At 36.6% G+C, this 22,465-nt stretch overlaps 1 protein-coding gene across 4 annotated transcripts in view; it reads left to right on the top strand.

Annotated features, from left to right (window-relative positions):
* The window catches only part of MDFIC (MyoD family inhibitor domain containing), a 51,870-nt gene that overhangs the window by 8,453 nt on the left and 20,952 nt on the right, over positions 1-22,465 (top strand). For all 4 annotated transcript variants that reach the window (XR_012580100.1, XM_005481973.4, XM_014275985.3 and 1 more), the window contains exon 3: positions 5,084-5,215. Coding sequence is in view for 3 of the 4 variants with exons in the window: in XM_005481973.4 (XP_005482030.1) it covers positions 5,084-5,215 (132 nt within the window). In the remaining variant the exon portion in view is untranslated. The remainder of the gene's footprint in view (positions 1-5,083; positions 5,216-22,465) is intronic.

Consider the following 22,465-nt stretch of genomic DNA (forward strand, 5'->3'; position numbering starts at 1 on the left):
ATTTTTGTTTTGTGTATGTTGTATGCTTCATGATACATGATAGCACATGTGTAAAATCACAGAGACCCATTTCTGAACAAGAAGAAGTGGTGTGGCTCTTGGGGGCAGCTGCTATGTGAATGTATGAATAGACAAACCCTTAGAGAAGAAAAGTTGGTTATTTGTCAGACTTGAGCTCTTTGAGCTCTGTCTTGCAAATACACATCCATTACCTATCTTTTTCTATCAGTTTTGTGTATTAATTTCATCCTCACTTAATATAATTTACAATGCAGAGAAAGATACACAAATGTAGCTCTGAAAAGAGAGATTATTCACGGGAATGGTCTAGGAATTTTTCAGGAATCAGTTTGACATATGTTCCAACAACTTTCCAAAGGCATAGGATGCAGAACTAGAAGTAATCTGGGGAGATTGCCCTGTATAACAGTTTTGCCTAATATACATGGGTCTTTCTTGACAGCTGACTATTTGTTAAGTTTACTTTTCGGTGGGGCTGTTGTAATAGTAGTGTTGTTGCTAATCCAGACTGCTGACATTATTCAGTTGGTGGAGTCTTGCAGAATGTATTTGACATGTTGCAAAGGAGTGTGTGTAACCAGAGGCATTCTCCAAACTAGAACAAAAGTTAACAATCAATATTACAATAGCCTTAAAGGTGAAAACAGATTTCTATTCTATGGAATATGTGTATTTCTGTGTAATTTAAAAATAAATATAACAAAATTATGGTAAAATGAATGTATGTACTATAGAATTGATTTATATGTATTTAAGTAATTCCAGAGAGAAAAAGCAGTAATTCAGTTTTTTCGCTTATTTAATGAAGCAGTAACTTTGAGATGTGATTAAAATTTTAATTTTTTTCATTAAGTGGCTTACCAATTGTCTGTAACATAGGTATGATTTGGCTTTTAGCCATCTCAAACTCTACAGTTTGCGAGCATGTCATATCTCTTACTATTTAAACCTTAAACTTGCATTAGTCCCTGGGCAAGCAGAGTTTCTGCCCATGCTTACCTTCAGAATAAATCACAGGGTGTTCTGTGTGGGTGTCACTCCCTGGGGCTTTTGACTAGAAGCTTTTCAGCCCTGGCACTGCTGTTAGTTTAGGGGAAGTACAGAGCCACACAAGTTGCTGGTTTGGGGCTGAACTGTGGTAGGTAAGAAGTCTGTGTTGCTTTTGTGACATGACCTAGAGTAACTTACTGTGGTTTTGAAGAGAGATTGGATTTATACTTCAGCTCTGCCAGACTCAGAACATAATGAGTCTTTTCTTTCCATTATTTGAACTGTTAAGAAGAGCATCTCTTTTTTTTCTTGGCTGTCAGTATTGGAGGTTAGCCACATGAGAGTGGAAGGGTGTGCTAAAGGAAGCAGAAGCTAAAATACTAAGGAAGTCTTACAGAAAGAATTCTTAAGGGTAAACTTGATTGAAACAGAAAAGTATTACAAAGTTACTTGAAGATGCAGTGGAAAAAAAAGTCGTGCTTTACTATGAGCAGATCCAGTCATTAGTATTTCCGTCAGAGTAAGGTCTTTGTGTTGATTCTTCTTAAACTACTGTTGTGAAAATTCTTAGGTACCTAACATAAAAGTAATGGAATTGACAAAAGACAGGAATAGTCTTGAGGCTGTCTTCATGTGTGATTTGTTGTAATTGGTATGTTGTAGTGGCACCTCTAATATTAAAAAAAAGAAAATATGATCCCATTTTCAACTGTTTGTTATAAGGGAATAAGTAATAAATTCCTTTGTACAAAAACTGAGACATGGTACATATTCAAGAAAAAGCAACTGAATCAAGACACCAGTGTGCGCCTGTTTTCAGTAGTGTGATGCACCAGAAGCGATTTATGAAAAAATGCTCAAATATATAAAAGAGATCATAAGGTCTACTATTTCTAAAGCCCTATTGAACTAAGTCTGGGTGTGATGGGGTTAATTTTCTTCATAGTAACCCCTGTGGCGCTGTGTTTGGGATCAGTGACTCAATCAAGGTTGATAGCACACCAGTGGGTTGGCTATTGCTGAGCAGCCCTTGCACAGCATCAGTCAAGGTTTTCTCTTTTCCCACTTTTCTCTCCAGTGACTAGACTGCAGATAGGCATGGCACTGGGAGGGGACACGATCCAGGCAGCTGGCTCAGGTTGACAGGAGGGCTATTCAACTCCATAGAATGTCACGCTCAGCAATAAAAACAGGGGAGGAGGTTTCAGGCGAGGTAGCCATTGCTTAGAGACTAGTTTGGGCATTGGTCTACTTGTGGGAGATGATGAGTGATTGCCTTTGCATCTCCTGTTTTACTTTTCCTTCCTCTTTTCTTCACTTATTAAACTATATCTTGACTCACAAGTTTCTTCCCTTGGGTCTATCTGTTCTCTCCCCTTGTCCTGCTGGAGGCTGGGCAAGGGAGGAGAGGCTGCGTGGTCCTTAGCTGCTGCTGCCCAGGGTGAGCTGGGCACACCACAGAGCAGCATCTGTCAGGATGAGCTGCTCCACTGGGTAATCCTGGAGTGCCAAGTAAGATACCAAACAGGTGTTTAATGGTGTAGGTTTCTGTTATGTGCAATTACAGGGAAGTCTTCATGTGAATTCAGTAGATCAAATTAATGTTAATTGTTTTGAACTTTCTAGCAAAATTGTTTGCTGCTCAATTGCAACATCGTTTCTGTTTAACTTTTTAATGGTGCTTCTTTTTTCTTGTTAACTTCCACTATTGTTTACATGGTCTTGACAGGCCATTTACTATATCCAGCTAGGAAAATAAAAATGCACATGAAAAATACACATACAGCCTAGACAATGAGAAGGAGAAAACAGAAAAAATACTGAACTGAAAACAAGAAGAGGGATGAAAAATAAATTCATATGAATAATGATGACTGATTGTATTCTGCACTCCTTCAGATTTCTTAGATAAAAATGTAATCTAGAGCACTAAGGGCCCCATAATATTAACATTATTGTTTCCTTAAAGCCATTCATTGTTTACTACATGAAATAATAGGGTTCTGCAAAGTCATATCCTATATGAGAGTATTGTATACAGCTACTCTCTGGGTCTGTACTAGCACTGCTGGGTATATATTGTAATTTTGGTGCCATCAATATAGTCAAGTAATTTAAGGGCAAAATCTCATAAAATAGTTCATTTAAGCTTAGTGTTTGTTGAAAGCAGAGTGCTTTTACACTAGCTCTGTCAAGACACTACTTATATTTATTCAGTCTATTCCAGAACACTTTTCAAACACTTTTGAAACATATTTGCACCTAATACTTAACTGCACAGGTTAAATCATCATACAGTCACATCATACAGCTAAATTTTCAATACAGTCATTTTGTATTTGATAGATACCAGGCAGAAATAATTTGTATCTGATGTCTGTCAAAGGGGTTGAAAAACTCTGTATTTTGCATTGTTGTTGTTGTTTTGGTTTAGGGGTTTTGTTTGTTTGTTTGGTTTGGGTTTTTTGTTGTTGTTTTGATTTTTTGTTGTTTTTTTAATGTTAATAGGATGAGTATCTAGGTAATATTAAGTCATGAGGGCAAGGAACACAACTCATTAAAGTCAATATCTTCCCATTCATTTCAATAACTACACCAATCCCAGCGAAACAGTTCCTCTCAGGATGGGCTTGAGCAAATACTGACAAGTTGTTGGTGGGAGGGAGGACTGAGAGCAAAGTAGCACGGAGGTAGCTAGGTCAGACGTTTCAGAGGTGGAAATTGATAGAAGGGGAGCAGCAGTGCTTGAAGGCATATGCTACTATACACACAAGATGGCATATATTATTTTGAGTGATGTCCTGTGCCTCAATTTAATAGGGTGGATAACAAAGGCAGAAAGTTAGGATTTAAAATCAAAGCGCTATGGGTTACATAAGAAACAAACCTTTACTATGTTACAGTAGCAAAAAGTGATTTTTCTGTGTCTCAGGACTGGAAAAATTGCTTTACTAGAGGATATAGTATATGAAAGTGTAATATAGGTTTTATAAATGTATTTGTTTGAAACAAATAAATAGAGTTAACAGACTTTTCAGTAGTTGCTCATCTAGGTTTATTGTAAATATTAAATGTTGTACATATACTGAAAAAAATACATATTATGAAAATATTTAGTGTTTTACATATCCCGTGAGTGAGTAATATAAACTGATTATCTGTTGCTGTGAATAATGAACAAAGTAAATCCAGATTTAGAGATATTTCCTTGAATGCCAGTAGGAAAAACCTGGAACAATCAAGAACAGAAAGATTTGTGTGTGCGGATTTGATTATTAAAGTATTGACAGTGAAGATGAAAACTGTCACTTGCCTTGGTTTGAGGAAATTCTGGTCTTGTGATAACTGGCAACATCATCAAAACAACATCTGTTACATTGTGAAATAAGCTGAAGAATCCTTCAAATAACCTTACTATGGAGTTTTCCCTGCATCTTATGAATGCTTGGAGAGAAGAAATACTTTTTTTTAAATTTTTGGCTAAATGTTTACTTTTAATCAGCAGTGGCTTTTTAAAAGTATTTTTCAACAAAAAATAGGTAATTGGGGTTTAATAATTTTCTGAATTTTTGCACTAGTCACTTTTGAAGTTTCAACTGCATTTGTCTTTGATTATGTGTTAAATTATAAAAAATGGAGAACAAAATTTTGTGAAATTACTATAGATTTTATGTGCTAGACCCATGTATGTGGGTAAAAAAATAATGACTTTTTGTGTGACAAAGCTATTAAAATTTTTATATGAAAACTTTGTAGAAGGTAACTAAATAAGAAAACACCTCACCCCTCCAAAAATATAATTTGTTACATAAGCTGCTGAGTTGCTGAGTATTATTTTGCACAATTGGATACAATATGACTAAAAGTCTTTATTAATGAGAAATTATATTGATCTAGGCTAGAAAACAATTGGAAAATCAACTTTATTGTAACTTAATTCTAAGGAAACAAAAGGCGATGCTAAGATGAGTTATAATGTATGCCATCTTACTTTTAATTTTCAAAATTAATTTTGCTCACATAGAGAAAAAAAACTGTAGAAAATAATATTTTGAAATTTCTTTTGACTTAGGAAAAACTGACCAAGAGACTGCTGTGGCAGAAGATAAAGACATAAACCAGCCTTCCAGTAATCAGAGTATACAAGCAGAGACACAAGAGCAGTCCATCTGGGGAAATCGCACTGATGGTGACCTCATCAGAAGTAAGTATTTCCAGAACAAATTGCTGCCGCTGAGGCTTGCTTTCACAGTGTAATGGGATACTGCCTGTTGACTCTGTTAAATGTGTGTCAAATGCAATTGTGTTGCTACTCTAATGCACATCTACTGAATTTATTTCCCAGATTGACTCCTGTCAGCATGCATAAGCAACAAGTATAAAGAAAGGTGTGATTCGAGTGGTACAGTATGGTATAGACCTCTGTAGCATCTAAGCCTTTAAAGCCTTAGTGTTACATTCTTCTCATTAATAGTACAATAGTCAGTACTGCATGTATGCAGCTGTGCTAGGTGTCATCACCCTCAATTTCCCAGGTAATGCATATATATAAGCAGCAGAGTAAACTGTGCTTCCACATGCACTGAGTAGTGGTCAGGTGTAAGTTTTTTCAAGGGTTTTGAGTCCTGAAGTAGTAGACCCATACTATGGAACTGTGGAGTTTTTAAATTAAATACACTCCACATTGCTAGTGTATGTCCTGTAAGCTTTGAAACATAAAAAGGTATGCAAGATCATTCCAATTTTCCTGTCTTGGACTGAAGATCATATGCTATCCATTGTACCCTCTTAAGGCAAAAATATTTCTGTCAATTGCCAGAGGTAATACTCTGTGATGCTCTAAAATTTGTGAATACTTGAACGTTAGTTGTTAGGGAGGGGCAGCATAAGGAACTATTCTCTAATTATTGGGTGGATTCAGAAACAAAATGGACTAAATGCAGAGTGGTGCTTCAGCTCTCTTGAGGTTGTCTGATCACACATTTCAGTGTTAGTCTCTCTTTGCAATGCACATTGTACTGTTGACAGTGGGGTAAATTCATATTTCTGAACCTACTGTTACCAAAACTAGTGATTTTTTGCTGCAATTATCTGTTTCTTTTTAGGTTGCTTTTTCAATTGTTTTGTTTTTTTGCTTAGTTGTTTTTTAGTCTTATCTATACATTTATCTTCTCTGGAACTTTGTGTTAGTATTTGAAATTATTTTCAAATCTTAGTTAATCCTTTTTTTTTTTTTTCTCCCAAATAATTAATTTAAAATTAAAAATCCCAGTATATGCTTACACCTCTAATATATTGAATAGTTATCTCAATCCTTTACAGGAAACTTGAATTTACCATATCAGATATTTAAATCTGATTATTTAAAATAATTATATTTAAATCTGATGATTTAAAATAATTTTTAAAGGGCTATAAACAGGGAGAATTGTCCTGCACAGCTTGAGAGTTTACTTAAGATTTACTTCATTCCAAAAGATTATTGTTTTAGATCTAACTGTCCCTGGACAAGCAATTGCTTTGTGCTTATGTTGAGGATATGTATGGCATCTTCTGCTTTGGAATAGCCTTCTTCTCATTCCTTCTTCCTAGAAGTTTCCTTATTCCCAAATCCTTGAGGACTGTAGGGTGATTCTGTGTGTCCTCTAATGTGTTCACCACCAAGACATACTGCAGTGGCTGCACTGGGGAGTGTGAGGAAATGATACTTGTTTTTCAACATATAGTAGAATTTGCAGCAGATAGTGGAAACCTCTGGTGAAGTGACTTGATGATTATATGCAGTTATAAATATATGATGGAAGGGTTAGTTGCTGCTGAATTAAAAAAAAACAAAAAAGGAAAAGGGGGAAGATAGGATAAAATGTATTTCAGTGTGCATGACTGTTGTCATCCTGGAGTCATGAGTAGCTTTACTCTGACATTGAGTCAGAGTAGCACTCTGACTTTGTGGAAAGCAAGTTTAGCTGAAAGCTGTAAGTTTCTAAAACACAGTCTTAATAAGTGTGTAGTAGAGGCTTTATTATGAGTCATATTTGATTAGATGCTATGATGCAAACCTCTCCTTGCTTCAGATAACCTTTAGTTTAAAGTTTTCTACATGGAAGAAACAAAAATGATGAAGTCAAAGCAGTTTCTTTTTGGGGTTTTTTTTGGGGGGTGTGAGGCTTATGAGTAGGGAAGTTTGTTCTCCTTTTAAAAATTGAGGAACAGTGCTTGACTAGTTATACATTTTGTAGTTTGCAGAAGTTTTACAACTCAATATACCTAGTAGCCAAGTTTGAAAACTAGAACAAGTGAAATAAACATAAACTTTCTTATCACAAACAGTTACTTGGGTATTCCATGTAAAAAATAAGTATTGTAGCTCAAAATGGTCTTGATTCAACCAGATCTATTACCCCACCAAACTAAAGTTCACAGACTGTTGTATATTGAAAGAAGTTTGAGGTTAGAAGTAAACAGTTTTGATTATTACAGTATATTTTAAAACTCTTTCTAAAAATTGTTTTAGACAGTGCATACTTCACAACTGTTCCGCACTATTCTAATGATTCAGTTTCTTTTTTTCCCATACAGATTGTTTTCCATCCCCACAGTTGATACATACTCCATTTGTCTTAGCATTAGCTTTTACTTTATAAATGTTTCCAGCATTTAATTTCCAAGGTTTTCCTTGTTTGCAGCTGTTTTATCCTGCTGTTAAATGGAATTAGATTAATCAGTCAGATTTACTGGCACACTAACAACGAAGTCCAGTGTTAGAGCCCCTGTAATGACTTCATTATGTATGATTTCTCATTTGCACTTGTGAACTCAGTTTACCAGGCAACATCAATAAACTAAAACACTGCCCCCGTTTTCCACAGTAAGATGTTTTATGTTCACCTTGCTTTGCCCTTTCACTCTTTTTTTCAAGCTCCCTTTTTGAGCCTCCAGAGGTTTCCTCCAGATTAGCCTTTTCCCTGTCTCCTTTGGAGCATCCCTTCTCCCCATTAATGAAAATGTTCAGAATATCCTGGGTAAATGGTTAATCTTACGGGAAGCCTCAACCAAATTTATTGTTTTTGAAGAGAGTTTGAGAATCAAAAGATTACTGTGTACTGACATATAAACAATGGGGGCTGCATAAGAAGGAAGCAGTTGTATTACCTTTCTGTGGTAATTGTTAATACACTTGCATAACTGTTACTGGAAGATTGTTCGGTTGGGGAAGGGTCAGGGGAGAACCACAACTATCTCAGGAATGACTGGAGTAGTTGAAAACGTGCCATGTTGTGGAAAACCTCCTGGAATTCAATCTGCTTGGTGTTAACAAAGGGAATAAAGAGTGACTTTGCCTAGTCCCTAAGAAGCATGCCACAACAAACAAGAATTTGTTAAGACAGTTCTTCAACTATAGCAAGACAAAGGGAGAACTAAATATAATGTCAGGAAGTTCAGTTAGACTAGAAATAAGGTGTATTTTTTTAACAGAGTATTTGAGAACAGGAAAAACTGCCAAATCCTTGGTGGCTTTATGTGTGTTAAACTGGCTTTAGTCATCATAAGGTGGCAACTGCTAGCTATATCCTTGAATTTTAGGACCTGAGTGGAATCTTTCCATAGTGGTTCCCCAGCTGGGAAGACACATATTTTTCAGCACAGTTATTCTTCTGGAAAATGTTGATACCTGTTCCCTTCTCTTCACAGGCACATACGTATTTTTTATATTATTTCTGACTGTAGGAGTTCTGCTTTACGAAAGAGCTTTAGAATAAGTCCATCTGCTATCTTTTTTGGCAGTGCATTTAAAATATCTGCAAACACCTTCTGCTTATTTTCATTGTATGGTCTGGTGGCCCATAATGAAGTGGTTCTGCTTCTGTTATCACTCACTCTTGGCAAGTGAGGAGGAGTGAATGTTAAACATGCAGCAGGGTAACCTGTGGCTATAGGAATGAAGCCATAGCAGTTTTTGCTGCTCTGTGTAACCACAATGCTCTTCTTTGTTCTCTGGAAGAGGTATGGGATTTTTTTCCCTCTTAGAGAAAAAAAGGCTATAAAGATGGATTTTAGAATACTTAGGCAGGATTTTTGCAGAGGCCACTAGGTTATCTTCAATGTGTGTTGCTATGCAGGGAAGGGAATGTTTAGGAAGGAATAAAATGCCAGTCTTGAACACTATTTGCTTGTGAGGATTTAATCTCCTTTCCATTTCTCCAGCAGAAGCTTAGCTATGTGATATTTAAGAAAACAAAAAACATCTACCATAGATTCAAATTGTCATGAATAATTGATTAATAATAATCCAATTCTGAAGATTAAATACCTAAAATATGCCCATGTTTTACAGATAGAAAGGTCATTGCTATCCATCATTTTCTAGCTTCAATTGTCTCTTTCTCCTCCATGGAACACTCTCCTGATAAGAGTGGTTCTTCAGAGAAAGGGATGCTTCTTTCAGCTCTGTGGAGATCAATTTTACATGGTCTTCTGGCCACTATTTTATTTACTATATGCTTCTGGAGTAAAAACCTAAATATTTTTATCTTTTTGTTTTCTGTATTCGATGTTGAAATTTCCACTTTACATGATTATTTATTTAATTTTAAACTTTGGAAATTCCTTTCCTTTGTCTGGCTGAGTGATTGCTGTAGTTTGTTATACTGTTTGTGTTTCAGTCTGTTGGTTTGGTTTTTTTTTTTTCCAACAAGAAGTAGCTAATCTGCTGTTAGAAGTCTCTTTTGTTTGATATTAATCCAGATATCATTTCTTGGCTGTTCTATGATGCACAGTCATCTTACAATTACTGTGATTTCAAATGATCCTGTTTATTCTGTCTATAAAATAGTGCAAAGTGCTTGAGTTAACTTAAATGGTTCTTTTCAAAGCTAGAAAGTATGACAAATACAGTCTTCTTCCAGCATAACAGTGTGTGACTACAGAAATTGTGCAGAATAGATTAATGGAAATTATTCAAAATATATTACTGGGTTTGAAAGGTGTATTCTATTAGTTAAAGTGATTTATGTACAATGTTCCAAATAGACCCAGGTATAAAAATCTGTTAACCTACGAATGAACAAAGCTTAATCAGTTCAATATTTATACAGCAGCACAGTATTTGATATTTAGAACGTTCTTTAAAAAAAGGTTAATCTATGACAAATCTGGCTAGTAGATGTAAAGAGGTCCGCCCTGAGAACTCCTCTCCTAGAGATTTTCTAATCCTCTCCCCAGCACAGAAGTAGCCTATGTTGCTTCTGTTTCTCCCCTGACCTGGCAGTTCTTTTACTACAGCTGCTCCAAAAGTCTTCGAAAACCTTCTCAGGCCTGTTGAGGGGCCTGGTGAGTTTTACAATCAAAGCCTTTCCCTTTGATCTTCACTTTACCCTCTCCTGGGTAGAGAGGGATTTTCACAGGTGGCTGTACCATTATAGTTACTCTTCAGAGTCTGACTGGGTCTTTGGTGTTAGCCTGGAGAAAAGGATGCTCAGGGGAGACCTTATCACTCTCTACACCTGCCTGAAAGGAGGTTGTGGCCAGGTGGGAGTTGGTCTCTTCTCCCAGGACAAGCAAACACAGTCTCAAGCTGTACCAGGGGAGGTTTAGGTTGGTCATCAGGAAGAATTTCTTCACAGAAAGGAAGATCAGATGTTGGAATGGACTGCCCAGGGAGGTAGTTTTACCATCCCTGGACGTATTTAAGGAAAGACTGGACATGGCACTTAGGGCCATGATCTAGTTGACATTGTGGTGTTCTGTCATAAGTTGGACTCAATGATCTCAGAAGTCCTTTCCAGCCTAACTGATCCCATGTGTTTCTGTGTTCGCAGAATGACCTGAGTGTTGCTGTAGTAGTCCCTTGTATGAGCTGCTGCCAGGTGTATTTGTTTTCTGTATACCCTCTTCCCTTCAACTCTACATTGCATGCTGAAAGGCAATGCAGCTAATGATGGTCTGAGATAGATGAGGAATTTGTGTACTTTGTTGTCACTCCATGTCAAGAAATAACTTCTTGCTGTTGTTGATCCATTTACAGAACAGTAGTCAAACTTAAACTGTTCCAGATGGCCATAAGATAGGTGTATGTATTCTGCATATCACTAATAGCCAGAATTACTTGGAGTCTTTTAGTTTCTGTTTTAGTTTACTTGTGATTCTCAAAATGTTATCTGAATTTATGGTCTGAGGCTGAGGAAGTTTGGATGGCAATAATCACCAGTAACAGACAAAGGTGAAATTCTTTAAGTAGTGTGAAGATTACTGTGCTTGCTGTGTTTGGGCCTGAAGTAAATTGTATCTGTATTTCAGAATATTTTCTGTGTTTAGTATTGGTACTGTCTCAGAATTAATCATGCTGCTATGCCTATATGGGAAAGAATAGTTATCTTCTTTTTCTGATTATTTCCTCTTAAAAAAGTAGAATATGCTTGTAATAGCTCCTTAAAGAGGAGGAATAAGAAAACTCTTGACTGCATTCTATGTGAAATATTATACTACCAAGCCAATGAGTCAGTGTGGTTTTACTCTTCTGTTTTCAGTACTAACAGTATTTAATTAGCCATATTTAGCAAAGAAAACACTAAATTACAAAGTGTAAGGAAGTGTCATTATCTAAGACATACTTTGAGGAACCTGTCTGCTGGCGAAAATGTCATGGATTTAAACCATGGCAAAAGTTCTTTTTTTCTTGTTTCAGATTTAATTTTGTATTTGCTGTCTTTGGTGTGAAAAGCATGGTGCAGGTTTATAAAGGTCAAAGGCAGTATATTGTATATTGTGTTTACATCATAATAATGAAATAAATTCTTGAAAATAGAAGGGTCAAAATAGTTCTAAATATTTTTAATTTTTTTATTTACTGATAAAAAAGTGAAAGAGGGGGAGAGGGACTCATGGTGACAGGATAAGCCTCAGCTAAGTAATCATAGTTAAACATTTTTCTTCTTTATACAGCTACATAGAGGAAAGGGAGATCTAAATACTGCTTACTTCTTATGCATTCTGATAATATGAGACCTGTAGTGCAAAAGAACCCCCAAGTACCTTTCTTTGAAGGTATTTTAATAAAAGACAAGGAGAAACAGGAGCCTATGACCTATTGGTGTCTTGTTGTGGGGTGGCTTTCTGTTTTCCCTTAAAAGTTTTTTCATAATCCAAACCCAAGGAACCTTTTGACAAACATTAAAATGTCAAACAGCTGTGCTCATTCAGGCTATTTCTAATACCAATTTTTAAAAATCATTTTATTGGCAAAGTAGGCTTCCACATATATTGAGGCTTGATTTAAGAAAATGGTTTATTATTTGATACCTGTGCCCTTAACTCTTTTTGAATAAACTGGAGTGTTCTGGTGTGTGAGAAAGGTTTTTGTGTGGATACTGCTCTTGAAGTTTGTGATTATAAAATGCAAACTCATACATCCTACCAGAAGAACTTTTCAAATTCTGAGTTTTGAATCATTGGACCCATGATTTTTAGAGGCTTAAATTTTACTTGTAAACTTTCTTCCCTCAAATTGTATGCAGTATCTCAATTATCATGTTTTCTCTTTGAACTATAAATATTATGACACTTGTTTGGAGAAAATTTAGCAATGCTAATGTGAATTACAGCAGAATTTCAGCTAAGAGACTTTTTCCTGTTGCAAAGGTTCCTCACATTTAAGAGAGTTTTATTGATTTATAACTCAAACTTAAGGTTGTATAATGTTTGCATAAAATGTCAAGAAGTTTACTTTTGAGACAAGTCAAGTAGAGCAAAGAGTTAGGCAAACCTATTAAAAAATGGCCTTTGAGTCAGATTTGACCTTCAGAGCAAGTTTTTGCTACTGAGAGCATAAACTATTGCCATTCTTTGGCAGATCAGGGGCAAGCCTGTCTTCAGGTACAGGTAACTCGGAAGTACATCTTCAAAAATAAAACCTCTTAGCCAGTTAGAAGGCATCTACCTTTCCCAGTCTCCTTTCTTCAATAGGACAGGTGCATATTTTGACTGTATTCTATCAGTTGCAAGTTGAAATAAAATTCACATTTTGACAGAAAAGCAATGAAAGATTATTGTGCTGACCAGAACTGGCTGTGAAAGCAGTGTCAAACCAGAATGGAGCATCCTTTAGGACTGTACAATTCAGGAATACAGGAGATCAGTGAACAGTACTCTTTTTGCTTGAATTTCAAAATGAAAGAAAATAAGATTTGGTGAGATGATTTGGGATTAACCTGCCTGGAAAAACTTTTCTGAGGGATCAACCTCAGTTTTTCACAGAGGTGATGCAGAAAAATATTTAGATGGTGAGGCAGGATACAGAGTAACCTTGGATAGTGTACATGCAGTTTTCTTATAGGTGACTTTATCAAATTACACAATCTCATTTAGTATTTTGCAGCTCATTTTGTAAGTATGACTTTGTGAAGTATTTCCCTGCTTCAATATATATATATATATATATATATTCTTTTTACTGTGTGGTGACTTTTTAGTGATGAGTCACTGCCATATTTATAATGTAAAATCAGTGTTGGTAAATATTTTTATCCAGCAGTAGATAGATGATTGGGTGGCACTGTACATTAATCATGCTATGAAGTAACTGACAGAGTACATTCAGGCAGCTGGAGCAGCTGTAAGGTCTCTGTGCTCCCTGAGAGTCTTCTGCACAGCCCTTCTGAAGCTGTCCTGTGCTGGATCAAATCCTGGAAACTTGCAACTAGTGTGATTTTTGTATTTACAACAAATAAGACAGTGTTTAACTTTGGAAATATGGAAGGGAAGAAAACAACTTAGAACATTTTTTAAAGGAGGAATTCTAGTAAAAGGTACCTGGTTTTTATCCACTCCTCCTCTTGTTCCACTCCTTTGGCTGTTACTTGATATACTTCTCGGTCCACTTGATTTTCTGATTCCCATTTGTAGCATGGTGTTATGTCTGAGGAATCTTTTTCTTACAGTTTAGTTGACAGACTCAATTTTAAGTAAATCACTATTTGGTTTTGACTGTTTGTGTTATTATAGAACATCTGCTACTCTAGCATTTTCAGAAGAACAGAGAGAGATCCCATTTGCTGGGCTATGCTCCCTCCTTGAACAAGAGAGAATAACTTGGCAAAAGCTTTTGTTTGTTATTAAATCAGCATCCACACCAGGAATTCTGCTGTGATTGCTGGAATAGGGCAAGAAGTTCCAGTCTCATTATTTATATTTTGTTGAATTTTTTTGGAGCAGGTCCTTATGTAAAAGGAGAGAAGACTTGCTTTCAAGCACAGGGAAGGTCGCCATAGAAAATATATTTTACTTTCAAAACTTGGGGATAGAAGTTCATTTCATGATGGCTATAATGGAAAACTATTGATTTTTAAAAAAACTCCTTAGAATTTAGGGTAATTTTGGAAGAAAGTAAAGGGTGCGTATCAGTGATATGGTGGAATCAAAGTTGGAGGAATGCTGAAGGTTTGTTCCCATTTTTAATAAATTATTCTGTATCCTCTTTCCCTTATTTGCCTTTATAAAGTAAAAGAATAAAGAAAGGACTGGTCCATCCCTCTAATAATTCTGATGCCAAGCCATTTTTCTCTTTTCTGTTTGCAAAATTTTCTCTAGTACCCCTTTTTCCTATTTTTGTTTGTTTGTCTATTTGGTTGCTTGAAGAGTCCTTTGTTTCCCCACTTCTTTCTCAAATACAATGGCAAACCTGTAAGCAATGACAGTGAGGTTGTGCTTAGAGGTTGACTGAAAGTATCTTAACGTGCTTCAGTACAAAAGCCTGTTTCAGCATCTATGTGTTAACATCAACATTTAAGCTGGTTTTTAAGCAGCAATGACCTTTTCTGTATTAGCATGAGTAATCTGACTATTGGAGAGCTAACAGTGAATTTTGTAAAGATACTGTGCAATTCAGGCAAAGCCCCCAGCTGTTAAATTTTACAACACACTACGAAACTCAGCTTCTAGAGCCATGTGATAATATGAGATTTAATTTTTCATAAAATAAAAAAAAATTAACCTGGTGTTAGTTTGTAGTTACTGACAAAAGCAGAAAGTTAAAGGCTGAAAACTGGGGAAGCCAATAAAAAGCATGTATTTAAAAAAAAAAAACATTGGTAATTTTTGAGTAGGTTGGCTTCTCTCTTTGTACTGCACTGTAGAGAAACAGGGATTTTTGGCTGAATCATCATAATGCTAATTAAATAAAAGGTAGTAGGGAAATATTCCATAATGATTTGTTAGTTCTAGCAGCCTCAGAAAATGTTATGGCACAGTAAAACGTAGCCAGTTATACTCAAGGACATGAAAGAAAAGGGTGCTGGAATGAATTCCAAATGGCAGATAGAATGGCAGATTGCCAGGACTCTCCAGAAGAGTGGATATGGTGGCATTAAGGACAGTGTAGTTCTGCCCCCGTAGCAGTTGTTTGAGTGGTTCCCCAAGTGTTTTTGTTTGGGGCCAAGAAGTGCAAGTGAGGCTGCAGTGTTTGCCAGGCAGGGAAAAGCTGCACAGTACAGGGGCAGTTTGGCTCACCTCTCACCAGCCTGGTGATGCTGGGAATGCTTTTGTGGCTGAAGGCTTGTATCAGCAGCTAGGGAAGGTGGGTTGTGTTTGATGTGGTTGCTGTGCTGTGCGTCGGATCTTTGTGGGTAAGACAAGCTTGCTGTCTCAGCTGTGACTTTTTCAAAGCTCTTAAGCTGTAAAGGACAAGAACAAGTGGCTAAATTCTAATGCTTTCACTTAAAATGATGTTTCTTTTCTTGAAATCCTTCAGCTTACTGTAAAAACTTGTAATAAAATGTTTTTAAAATGCATAAATGGACATTTTTCAGTATTGCAAATAATACTGACCCAGCATGGATTTCATTTCTGTATCTGCACTCCATTAAAAAAAAGTAATTGTGATTAGTGCAGAAGGATTTTTTTTTTTCTGTGAATAAAGAGAAGTATGTCTTCTAAGACAAAACAAAAGGTTTCAAAACCAAACAAAACAACTGTGTTGCAAAAAGCACCGATTCCAAGCATGGAGCTAATTCAAATTTAAATGCTACTTAAAAATATTTTAAACCCAAAGATGAACCAAATAAACTTCAGTGGGTCAAATTGCATAGTTTTGTAAGTTGAAAGAACTGTTCTTAATAGGGAATGAAAATAATTCCATAGGTACTGTTGAATGCTTTTAAACACGCTGGAATGAGAATAATCCCTATCTGCATGTTAGAGATAAAAACTAGTATTTTGCTGTTAATATCGTTTGGACACAACAATTTCATAGGGAATTATATCTTGTTTCATGAACAGAGTGGAGAATCAGAATTTTAGCTCAGTGGCGGAATGAAAGAAAAATGTTTTACAGGTAATTACATCCCATTAAAACGATTTTTCTATTTTTTCAACTAATCTGATGCTGTCCTATTGAGGTAATGTGTTTGTTTCTTTGAATTTTTGCACTTGTTGCTGTTGGTCACTGATGTGGCGCTGTATTTTTCTAACAGGACAGATTTGTAACTGTGTGGCTGAGATATCAGAGCTTTCTTATGTATTGTTTGAGCAGCTTATGCTTTGCTTCCTTTCAGGAAACCATGTGAATCGTTTTTACAGGAAGTTTGGTTTACAGCAGGCACGGTCAGTAGTCTGACTTTTGCTCTGCTCTAAGGGATGGACCCGTGAGCAACTGGCAAAAGCTCATTTGGTTTTTGTTTTTATTGCTATATTGAATTCATGTAATCGAGGTCATTATGAAAACTTGGCCAGGATGTGTGGGTTTTTCCAGCCAAGTCAGAAAGAGGTCTTGCCAGATCATTTTGCTAGAATGTGATAAATAAGCAGTTTAGTAAAAAATAATTGCCTTTTTTCCTTAGTATTGGTGACGATGATTGTATGTTCAGTGCATTCATTGTTGACTTTGACACACAAAGCTCTCAGTTGAAAAAGGTTTATGTTCAGAAAGACTCCGTTGCCTTTTCCCTTGGCATATGAAACAACTGGTTTTGAGTCAAAGTTAAACTGCTGTCAGGTGGGGTGGGGTGGGGAAGGGAAAAGACAGCTCTGATACAGAGATTCAGCCTTTTAGTCCATGGTTGCTTGTAGATTTTAATCTAGGGAAGAAAAAAAAGAATATAGGTTTTTCAAGGACTCTAAAAAGAGCACTTTTCAAAGTATATTCTCAAGAATCTTACATGTAGAGCTTTCACAAAAATATTTTGGGTTAGATGGTGCCTTGTGACTTCAAGGTACACCAAAGAGTTAGTTCAAAGGTGGAAAAAGAGCTCTCATTTCTGGGTCATCCTGATGCCAAGCTGGTGCATACAGCTGCCCTTGAGACAGCCTTGGTGACAGGAGCTATGCCCTGGACTTTATGTGTGATTCAAAATCCTTTGGTGACCTGAGGTCCCTGGAGTGCTTTGGGATGGGGAAGCCCCACTCATCCAGCCCATGGACTTGGAAACCTGGTGGTTTGGTGAGGGGTATCCTGTACCCATCTGCTGGACCCTGCTTGCCATAAGGGAATTCTTGCAGCTGAAGAACATCCATAAATGAGACTAAAGCTTCTCAGTGTGTTGCCTGTGCAGATAGATGCTGCTTCTCTTTCTCCTCACACTTTGCTTTTTGAGGATCAGGAAACAGATGGACATTTGCTGCTCTCTCGACCATTTTTCGACATCTTTTTTCTCCTACTGGCAGTCACTCTGTTAACTATGAAGTCTGCAGTTATGAAAAGATGGGTCATAAAGAGTTATTGTTGTGGACCTCAAGTCCTCACCCTGCTTTCTGACACAGAATTTTTATTTTCCATTGTGCTGCTAGTGCTGAGTGTGGCTGATTTTTGGCCTGGGCTCCAGGCTCCTCTCGGACCCTGAGTGGAAGGGGAGCTATTGCTTCAGGACTTGATCTCTTTATAAGTATAAAATGTTTATCTTTGTTATATTTCACTGCTTATCAACTAATGAGTTATCATTTAATTCTTTTCTTACTTGTCAAATCTGTAGCAAATGCTTCAGATTTGCTGGGATTTTACTTGTGAATTTTTTTTGTTTCTTCTTCCACACTCTTTTCTGCTCTCACAGAAATAAAGTGGCTCAGCTCACTATGTATTATTTCTCTTTGTCTCCTTCCCTTCCAGTGTTCTCTTCTTCTGGGTAGTTCCTATAGGCTCTTTTTTCTTTTGATGTTTTTGCTCTACTATTGTTTTAATAATGTAAAATCCCAAGTTTTGGGTGTTATCTGGCATTATTGTCCATTTGCTTCTCTTGTTACATTTTTCTTGCAGCTGTGCTTTTTTTCTTTCTTTCTTTCTTTGGTTTTCTGGTACTTTGTATCAGCCAATGCCAAACTTAGCATCAGCTATATGTTGCAAGAAAGAGTAGCAAAGAGAAAATAAATGGAGCAATGGAATAAAAAACTCAGTTATCAATTTATATATTACTATATTTGTATTCATGTTCTGTGTTTTCCTGCCATCTTTTCATATAATCTTCTCTGTTACTATGTTTTCATTCCTGGTTTTGATTTCTGCAATTAGTTTTGTTAATAGTAGCATTGGGTATTAAAATTGTAGAGATTGCAAAAGATGGTGCACTGAGAGCAGGTGATCACACCTGAGGTGGAACACTTTCTAGAATCTTCTGAAATTCTGTCACTTACATGAGCTGAGGATTAGAAGTCAAGGGAACAGTGAACATTAAGGGAATTGCTCATTCCAAGCATTTCCTTTTGGGTTCTTTTTAAAACCAAGTACAGCCAGTTTATATGCTTTTTTTTTGTATGAGTTTAGCTGACCACTGTAATCTTGACATGTGCACACTTGATATATACGGTCAGTGGAAAATAAACCTGACCTCAGAATATCTTCATACTCAGAGATGAATGCTGTATGGGCTTGTCTGAGAAGCTGCTGCCTCACCATCCCACATTTTTTCCTGTGGTAAAACAGAGTCTAGTTTGTCAGTGGCTGCAGGGGTTTTGAGGAAGGCAGCAGGAGGTGCTGGAGGCAAGAGGACCTGTTTGTGCACTTGCTCAGGTTATGGCTGTTAATGACACTGAGGTTATCTCTCCTGACTGGTGCATCCTGCTGTGCCGCTTATGAGGCAAAACCCAGCAAGCCATATCCTGTTGTTTGGAGCTTCTCTTTGATGTTTTTTACTTTATTTGGGAGCAAGTAACACAATGGTGAGGGGCATCAAAACTATTTCAAATATTTGAGACTTAATGTGTCAAATTCCATGGGACATCAGTGTGTCTTTATGCAGTGGTACTACTGTATGTTGTAGCAGATACAAATAGCATAACTGCTGTAATGGCACCCCAACAGCTTGGATTACCTTTAGTGGTTGATAAACTTTCTTTTAAAGTTGGGGCTCCAGAAACAAAGCATTCTGTTCCTCAGTGAGATGGATTGTATTGCACTCCTAGTGCCCTTTATCATTTCAGGGCCTGTCTTCACATTTAGGAAATTGCTGATTATTTGTGTTGAAGAAATAGATCTATTTTAATGCATTAAGAATTAGCAAAAAGCTAATTCTCTGATTCTTAATGCACTGATTGTTCACTTCTGAGATCCAATGTTTTACAAGCCACTGTGTTTTATGAAGGAAAATGTAACAACAACCAATCAAACAAAAAAAAACCAAAAACAAACAAGTAGATGAAGATGCCTCTTAATAAATTACATCTGTAGAAAACACAGGATGAAATAACTAAAGATCTCACCTTAAATAAGAAAAAAATCTTAAATTATAAAAAAACCCCAAACCAACCTACAAACTAGCTGCAACAGCAAACAACTGAACAAGGAACTAGCTGCAGTAGTAACTAATGAATCTATTAAACTCCATAAATATGCCCTAGGAGTGTTGGATTGGTGATTAGGAGTAAACCTGCTATTCCACATGTGTGTGCAACTGCTACTACTGCAGTACATATTTGTAACACTATGAAACATAAGAGCAAATACAGTGCAATTCTTTTCCAGTCCTAGCAGAATGCTTGAGAAGAAAAATGGATACAGAAATGTTGCAAGTGAAAAGTTTGTGGTAAAATTTCCTACTCTTGGATGAAACTTTGTGTAGGGATTTATTCCCCAGGTGTATGGGTGCCTATTACCTATAATGCCCTGGTTTGTGTTTGGCTCTTGGTATTTTGTGGTGAGTTCCTGTTGTTTGTTCTCAAGAAACGACAAACTATGCTATAGTAAGAACTGTATTCAACTTTATGTAGGTGTAGTTTGACAATCAGTGCAGTATGTGAATTCTCGTTATTTCTAATTATATTGCGATCTACCAAAAATTCCCAGATCATCTGCAAAGTTTACCATAGGTGACAATATTTGCAGTCTCAGAAAAAAACATTGCTAATGATGGCAAGATATGTTCGATAAAGAAGAATAATTTACTGACAATCTTGAAATTAGAAGCCAAAGGGTATTTTGATTCTGAGATAATTTTTACAAGATAGGTAACTAAAAATGTTAGGGGTTTTACTCAGTGTAGCAAATACTTAAAATTTGCTGTTGCAGTCATTAAAGAAAATCAGTGAACATTTGTTCATTTTGCGGAATCACATCAGGAAGGATGTAGGATTTGTAAATAGAGAAAGTCACCCCATATTGCCAGTTGGAATGCTTTTCAATTTTGTAAACCCTGGCTACGAGCCCTTTTCATGCTTCCCTGTGCTAACCGTATCTCTCTGGGTATGTCAAAGACATCTTTATACAATTCCTGCAACCCTTCAAACAGTGTGTAAAGTCCTGCGGTGCTTCCAGAGGAAGGCACTGCAGGTGTCTTTGCACAGATATAAGAGTACTTTGGGCACTGTCTTGTGCACTTGTGTTGCTTCTCAACCCATAGACACACATGCACACGTTTGCCATTCTTGTCCACCTTTCCCCAAGTGAAAGCTGACAGGATAAAATGTCTTTTCCCTTTGTCCCCTGCCAGCCTTGTTTCTGTTATACCAGGTGTTCCCTGGATGTGCTCTCAGATGTATTCTAACAAAGTGCTCTCAGTGTGGGTCCTGTAAAACTCGTACCAGCAATTTTACTACAGTATTTTCATTACAAAGGACATCCTGTTTCATAATAATATATTGTATTCATTTTGAAGATGTCCTCACGTCTTACAAGAAGGAATTCTAAAAAGGTGGTTGATGCTGTTAGTTGATACTTTGTTTTCCTTGTAAAGTCAGCATGGTATAAAAAATTCAGTGTAAAAAAATGATTTTAAAAGATAGATGGTGCCTTGATGGTACCTTGTTATTTAGTTAATGTATGCCTTCTGTGATATGGTAGCTGCAGTATATGCTATTTATGTCCCAGAAAATATTCAAAAATAATTGCTGACAAAAGCCACTTCACAGGTTGACTCAGAGGTATGTCTTGTAATCTGAATGTTAATATTCTGGATAGCTAGACAGAGAAAGCTATTGATGTAGTTTGAAGATCATATTAGAGACTAGTCAGGATTTAGTTAGAAAGTGGGGATGGAGAAGGATTGAGATACTTGAGTTCTCCCAGTTTCAGTAATATTTTATGCTTATTGAGCCTATAACACATACAATATATGATTTTCTTGAAAAGTTAAGATTTTTTTGCTAGTCTGTGGGAAACATTGCCTTTTATATCTAAAGAATTTATGTTTTCTCCAGAAGTAATTTAGAATCACCTTAATTTTACTGGAGAATTCAGGCAGCCCCTGGTTTTACTGTGCAATTCTTGACTGCCATCTGCTTTATTTTCCCCCTTATGCTTAAATCATTGTTACAAAGAAGCACTGATAAAAACCAGAGGCCTGATTCTTACCTCCCTTACATATGGTCTGTTCCATGTGATCCATGCAGAGGGAGTAGGAGCAGCATCCACTGAGATCAAACAGTTCCTCCAGCTCAAATTAATTTGTAGATCTTGACTTTCAGTGTTAGTGGAACCAATCAGGACCTCTGTATTTCCAAAAAAACTCATCTTCCAATTGTAGTTGCAACCTTTTGGGGAAGAGAGAAGGGTTAAGAATACAGTGAAACAATATGATGTATTTTCTCAATGTTTGAAAATACAATTACAGTTTTTACAACCAGGAGTTGTGCATTTTATTCTTCCCACATCCACCTGCAAGAATACTGTTACTGTGGCCTGATTTGTCATCATAAACTGTTGTGTCATACATAAGGAAAAAAATTGTTCTTCTGTCTCTGGGTGTGTAGTCAGATAACTCAGGCTGTAAACTGGAAAGTTTTTTTTCCATCACTTTCATTGGCCAGACTAGCAAAACTCCACACATGTCTGTATCAGCTGCTTTGGAATTGCTTTTGATGTGATTAGGCTACTAATTAACTGTCTCAGTTCTTCTCTCCCGCCTGATGTTTTGTTTTGATTCACTTTGACTCAGAGGAGTCTGCATTCAGTGTATGTTTGTTTTTGTGTTTTGTATAAAATCCCTAATGATAGCTTAGACTGTCTTCTTTTGGTCCTCTTTTGGTTGAGAGTTTCCCTCTG

The sequence above is a fragment of the Zonotrichia albicollis genome, chromosome 4, assembly GCF_047830755.1.
Source record: "Zonotrichia albicollis isolate bZonAlb1 chromosome 4, bZonAlb1.hap1, whole genome shotgun sequence".
Lineage (NCBI taxonomy): Eukaryota > Metazoa > Chordata > Aves > Passeriformes > Passerellidae > Zonotrichia > Zonotrichia albicollis.